We start from the raw sequence: 6,517 nt of genomic DNA, 5'->3' as shown, positions 1-6,517 counted from the left end.
CTGAGAGAATGTTTTATCTCCATGTGATTCTCCTTAGGCAAACTCTACATCATCAATCACTTTTCTCTTTGACCTTATAATCTCCTTGATCAGAAAATTTGGGACACAACTAAGTTACATGGTGTTATAGTTACAAGTTCTCATATGTCCTGAGTCTTAATTGACCTTGGAAGGTTAGGGCCAAAATGTTGGCTTTCCTTGCAGCCCTCTTTCTCTAATTTTGGTCTGCAAACTTAGGTTGTTCACCCTCCAGAAGAGAAGCTTATTGTTATTACCATACATCCTAGGCTTCTGAGCTTAACCTCACTATCTATCTGAATATCAAACATCTTAGGAAATTGTGATTGGAGAATTCACAGCCTGTGAGTGGACTACCAGAGGAACCATGTGATAGGAGGAATGGCAAGGGATGTCAGAAATAATTCACTGAAGAGATGAAGATATAATGCATTGAATATTAATATATTGAATTTAGAAAACATAAGGTGGGTTATCGAAGTAAATGATGAGTTTTCTAAAGTAAATTTGCTCAGGATATTTACTAATAACTAGGATATATAAAGAACTCAACAAAATTAGAAATGCTGAAATTAAGATTCAACAAAATACTGGTAATGGGAATGAATAGTTTCTCCTCTGAAGAAGAGGTATCAATGGACAATAAATACATCAAAAATGTGCAGCATCTTTGGGTAGACTAAATGTAAAATAAAACAATACTGAGATTTTACCTTATTTCAGTAAAGAATGGGCATTAGAAATTTAAAAAGCAACACACTGAAAATGTTTCAGAAAAAAATAAATCTTTCTATAGCAGAAGATGCCTCCCCCACCAGTATCCTGCAGTTTTTTAGTTATTCAGGTAATAGTTCCTGCTCCAGTTTCAGATTCTTCTCTCTCTTAAAAACAGCTGGTCACTGTATACATAGGTGGTTAGTGTGATGCATATAATAAGGACCAATCCTACCAATTAACTGCTAGTTTCAAAAAGGTACTAATGTTTCTCAGGATCATTGCCTTGCCCATCTTGTGTGTACAAGTGTGTGGCTTTGTCCCTGTCCCGTTTCACAGCTTTTCTCCTTACCCTCTCCTTGTTGTCCAATCCTCAAGTTCTTGCTTTCCTTTTAGTTGTGTTTATACCTTTCTATTTGTATTTCTTCTTTTGATTTCTTGTACTAGGAAGACTATAGGATATTTACACATATGGGTCTGGTTTAGTTCACTTATGAGTATATGTTCAAGTTCCATCCACTTCAATATAAAGGCTTCGAGTTTATCATTCTTAATAGCTGAATAATACTCCATTGTATAAAAATACCACGTCTTTTTCAACCATTCCTCAGACGATGGACATCTTGGTTGTTTCCAAGATTTGGCTCTCACAAATTGTGCTGCTATAAACATAGGTACACATATACCCCTATGATATGGTGTTTTCAGTTCTTCCGGGAAAATTCCAGGATATCCTGTCTGCTTCTTGTACTATGGATAATCACCAAGAAGATGACAAAAATGTCCTATTAATCGGCTTTGAAACTGTTTCATTGATATTTATTTCTCCATAAAATAGAATAAAAAAAGAGCCAATCCTCGATCACAAGCCACTCTGCCTCTGTACTTCCTGCTTACTTATTCCAGACAGAGGTCACGGCCTGATTTTGTGGGCTTGGTCCCGATCAGTCCCACTGACACAGAGAAACTCGCCCTCAAGTCCAGCTTCAGTGTTCCTGCTTGCTGCTGCACTTCTTTATTGTTGTTAATAATGTAAAATAGTGGAATCACTATGAAAATCACTACTGGGAGTCTGGCGAAAATAGAAATAGAAATTTCATTTGAGCCTCAAATATCATTCCTTGGTCTATCTGAATGAGCTAAGCTCATTATATTACACACACATATATGGTAGCACAAATCACAGGCGATAAATCAGAATGTAGAGTACATGCCCATCACCAAATTAGATGGACAAAGAAAATGAGAGCATGTGTACACAGTGGGGCAGTGTCCAGCCACAAGGGGGGCAAAATGCGAGCCATTTTTAGGAAAATAGATACATTGGGAAATCATAGTGCTGACATGGTAGAACTAAGTCAGCTTCAGAAGGTTAAATATCAGAGTTTCTCAATATGAAAGGCCAACAGCACAGAAATTTAGAGATCATAATAAAGGAACAAAGCTAAGAAATAAGAAGGCAGTATTTATACAGATGGGAAAGGAGAGAGAGGGGAAATCATGGGGAAGGGGCTTAAAAATGACAGATTCTCTCTCTCTATGTGTACCAACACTCAGTTTCATTACTATGTGGCCCTGTTTACTAATAAAATGATTCTGCAAATAATTAAATAAAATACAGATGCTCAGCTTCTCTCCCCAAAATCATGTTATGAGTTCTGGTCTGGCTTTGAGGACGGCTTTATTTCCACAGCTATTTCTGCTCAGTGGGGCAGATGGTGTTTTCACTCATGCAGCCGGGTGTGCGCTCTGGCTCTTTGGAAGGGCTCAGTTTTGTCAACGGGATTAAGGGATGTGAGGGTCCATGGTGAAGTTCATTTCTAGGTGTGTCTGTCAGCGTGTGCATCGCAATGGCTTAGGCTTCACATCCAAAGGCTGAGGAAAGAGCTGCCTGAGCAGTGAAGGAGACATCACAGTACTGACTGAATACACACGCAAGGGAAAAGGCAGAAGAAAACTTTATTCTCATGCCATGTGCAGGAGCACCTCACTTTCTCGCCCTCTGTGCTCTGCACATTGGCTCTTCCCCACAGGGAGTGGCATTCTCAGCCTTGAGACTTGGGCCTCTTGGTTCTCAGGTCTTCAGCCCTGGACTCCAAGAAGCCTTGTGAGTGCATCTGAATAAGAGGCCTTCCAGCTTGACCTGAATTAAGTCACCAGATTGTGTTTCTTGTCTTTGAAGACAGAAATTTATGGGGCTTTTTCATCTTCATTGCCACTTAAGTCAATTTTCATAAATAATCTATCTATCTACCTATCATTGAGCTATACAGAGGAAGAAATTGTTATGTATAAACTCACAGAAACACACATGTATCTTTTTGATTGCTTCCATGGAGAAACCCGTCCTCAGCAAAATTTTAACCTTGTCCCATGGGGAAAAAAAAAACCTTTTAAATCATCATTAATAAGCAGTCCAGGGCCAGGGAGATGGCTCAGTAGAATGAGCCCTTCCCTGGCAAGAACAAGGGCCTGGGTTCATCCCCGGTTCTGCAGGAAAAAAAAGGGCGGCATTTTCCGTTTTAAAAAAGTATATAAAAGATATTTTAAATCATTTCCATCATTTTTTTCTATTTCATCACCTTTACATTACAATGTTTTGATATATGTCGTTAAAATTGTAATTAACTGAGGTAATGTAAGTAATTATTATGTATTTGAAAAATAAAAGTGTGAGAGATTTATGGAATACTACAATCAAGATATGCATGAATGCATTCCTCTAAAAATCAACACAGGGCCAGGCCTGTAGCTCAGTAGCATAAACGCTGGCATGGCAAGTACAAGATCCTGAGTTCAATCCCTGGCACTGAAAAAAAAAATCAACAAACATTGATCTGGGACCCTCCTGTCCCTCAGGAGTGATTCCGATTCCCCATTCCTACCTCCCCCAGCCCCTGAGCCTGCTTGCAGGCTCTTTAATCCACTGAGCTAGTTGGCCAGACATTTAAAGTTAAGAAGGATTTTTTTTCTTTTTGCTGGCTCAGGCTGCCTTAAGGGCAGGTCTGGTAGGCAGATGGAGCTGGGAATTGAGTCATGAGCCTGACTGGGTTTGCCAGAGCAGGTACTTAAACAACTAAGCTAACTTGCAACCCTCTGTGAGATAACCGTAATTTAAATCCAGATTCTAATCTCTCTCTCTCTCTCTCTCTCTCTCTCTCTCTCTCTCTCTCTCTCTCTCTCTCTCTCTCCTCTCTCTCTTTCTTATATATTTGTACCAGGAATGAAACTCATGACCTCATGCTTTCCAGGCAGGCTTAACCTCAACAGTTGAGAGAGCAGGTAAAGAGAGAACAGCAAGACAAGAGAAGACGCGGTGAGCCCTAGGAAGCAAGCCTGCTGATCATCTGAATGAAGTGCCCAAGATGGGTGTCAATGAATGATTCTTGCAGCAGGCTTCCTAGTGCTGAGGACTCACCACTTTGCAGCTTGTGTGTGTGTGTGTGTGTGTGTGTGTGTGTGTGTGTGTGTGTGTATGTGTAGAGGTCTCTGATCTGAAAGTTACATTATTTTTAACATCCCTGGCATATACCTCTAGCTAGCAAGATTCACATTATGCTCAACAGTTAGTGATTATCACCAATACCAAACACGTACTAAAAGTAAAATTATTCATGTGGAAACCCCTACTTTACTGTTGTCTTTAATATAATGACAAATTTTAGTCACATTTCATATACGTTAATAATCTATTGTTATTACTCAGATAATCATCAATGGTTCACTGAGAAGCCTTTACTTTTGTCAATTATTGGGCAAAATCTAGTTGCATAATTCTCAGATGAAAGCAGTCCTAGCATAGATTTGTACGTAAGACATCGCACGTAACACAGAATAGTCCTTCATCCTCTATGTCTGATAGTATCACGTGTGAGACATGCCTACAAGAAAACCAAGCCAAAACAGAAAAAAATACAGTGCGCAGAAGATGATTTATTGAGGATTTTGTAAGCGGAACATGACACAGAAGTTGGCTTTGTTTCTAGAAGTCACTGCCTTAGTTTCCTGAGCACAGCAGCCTGGCTGCTCCGGCTCACGGCTCTCCTCAGAGCCTCCTTGACGTCCTTGTTCCGGAGGCTATAGATCAGGGGGTTCAGCATGGGGATGATTACCGTGTAGAAGACAGAGGCCAGCTTGTCGGTGTCCAGCGAGTGGGTGGAGCTGGGCTGCAGGTACATGAAGATCAGGGTCCCATAGAATATGGTCACCGCCAGCATGTGGGAGCCACAGGTGGAGAAGGCTTTGCGCCTTCCCTCGGCTGAGCGCATCCTCAGGATGGCGGAGGCAATGAACACGTAGGAGACAGCGACGATCAGGACGGAGGAAATGAACGTGACCCCAGCACAGGTCAGAACCCACAGCTGTTTGGAGCGCGTGTCTGAGCACGTGATCCTGAGCAGAGGCATGTCGTCGCAGTAGAAGTGATTGATGACATTGGAGCGGCAGTAGCAGAGGCGGAAGGTCAAGGTGGTGTGGAACAGTGCCATCAGGAAGCTGTAGCTGTAGGGGGCAGCGACCAGCTGAATGCAGATGCCTGGCGACATTCTGACCATGTAGTGCAGAGGGTTGCAAATGGCCACGTATCTATCATAGGCCATGGAGGCCAGCAGCAAGCACTCTGACACCATGAAGGTGAGGAAGCAGCCCAACTGCGCAGCACAGGCATGGAAGGAGACGACCTTTCTTTGGTAGAGGAAATTCCCCAGCATTTTGGGTGTGATAACCGAAGTATAGCAGAAATCCACAAAAGCCAGGTTGCTCAGAAAGAAGTACATTGGTGTGTGGAGTCTTGTGTCTGTTCTGATGACCACGATCAAACCCAGGTTGCCCATGACTGTGAAAATGTAGATGGCTAGGAATGCCAGGAAGAGGGGCATCTTCAGCTCCTGGCGGTCTGTGAGGCCACAGAGAATGAAGTCAGTCACCTGCGTGCAGTTCATGCCAGCCACGTCTCCTCAGGACAGCTGCATGACCAAGGAGAGGAGAGTGATGTCTAAGAGCTGTGCTTATGATATCTTTCCAACAAATGGTGATTTTATTCTGTTCTCACTTTAAAATGTTTTTGTTAAAAATGTTTTTGTAATTAGAGAAACAAAGGGGCTACAAGAATAGCCAATATTTTGGTCCTAGCACTTCAAGGTCAGTGAGGACTCAGGACATAAGAGAACCTGTGCTGTGATATCCTATAACTCAGTTGTGTCCCAAATTTTCTGATCAAGGAGATTATGAGCCCACAGAGGAAAGTGGTCAATGATGTAGAGTGTGCCTAATGGGAGTCACCTAGAGAGAAAAATTTCTCTCAGGCTTTCCCAGAGAGCAAATTGGTTAAGCAATGGCCATGACTCATCCAGGTGGCTGACACTGACAAAAGGTCTACAAGGTGCTGTGCATGGTTCCAGCATAAATCCTGATGGGATTTGGTTGACTTGTCAGATACAAAAGTTACATTTGTACTCATACAGGTTTTGCTCTAACTTGGTCTTAACCATCCAGCAGAAGAGTAAAAAAATGAGGTTTAAAAAGTAAAGCCATATTAGTATGCTGAGCTGTAAAAGGCTCAAGTCAACAACTTCTGACAATTTCCAGTTCTGCAAACAACCCACTACTATTATGGGCTATTGGACTATATTGGGTTATTTTGCTGAATTCAAGTACCTATAATCTTTAGCCTGGTTTCAAGTATGAAAACATCCTCTAAAGACTTCTCCAAATATTTTCTGTAACTGTAGTGCAACACCCATGTCTGAAAAAACAGAACAGAAAAGGGGGATATATTAGCCACAAA

At 41.7% G+C, this 6,517-nt stretch overlaps 1 protein-coding gene across 1 annotated transcript in view; it reads right to left on the bottom strand.

The window, feature by feature from the left end:
- Positions 1-4,721: 4,721 nt before the first annotated feature.
- LOC101580321 (olfactory receptor 1044-like) overlaps positions 4,722-6,517 on the bottom strand; it is a 3,894-nt gene continuing 2,098 nt past the window's right edge. The window contains exon 2 of the mRNA XM_012512617.2: positions 4,722-5,683. Within this exon, the coding sequence (XP_012368071.2) occupies positions 4,722-5,683 (962 nt within the window). The remainder of the gene's footprint in view (positions 5,684-6,517) is intronic.

This window comes from Octodon degus, unplaced genomic scaffold (assembly GCF_000260255.1).
Source record: "Octodon degus isolate 3935 unplaced genomic scaffold, OctDeg1.0 scaffold00239, whole genome shotgun sequence".
In the NCBI taxonomy this organism is placed as follows: domain Eukaryota; kingdom Metazoa; phylum Chordata; class Mammalia; order Rodentia; family Octodontidae; genus Octodon; species Octodon degus.
This window is presented reverse-complemented; position numbering and strand designations above follow the sequence as displayed.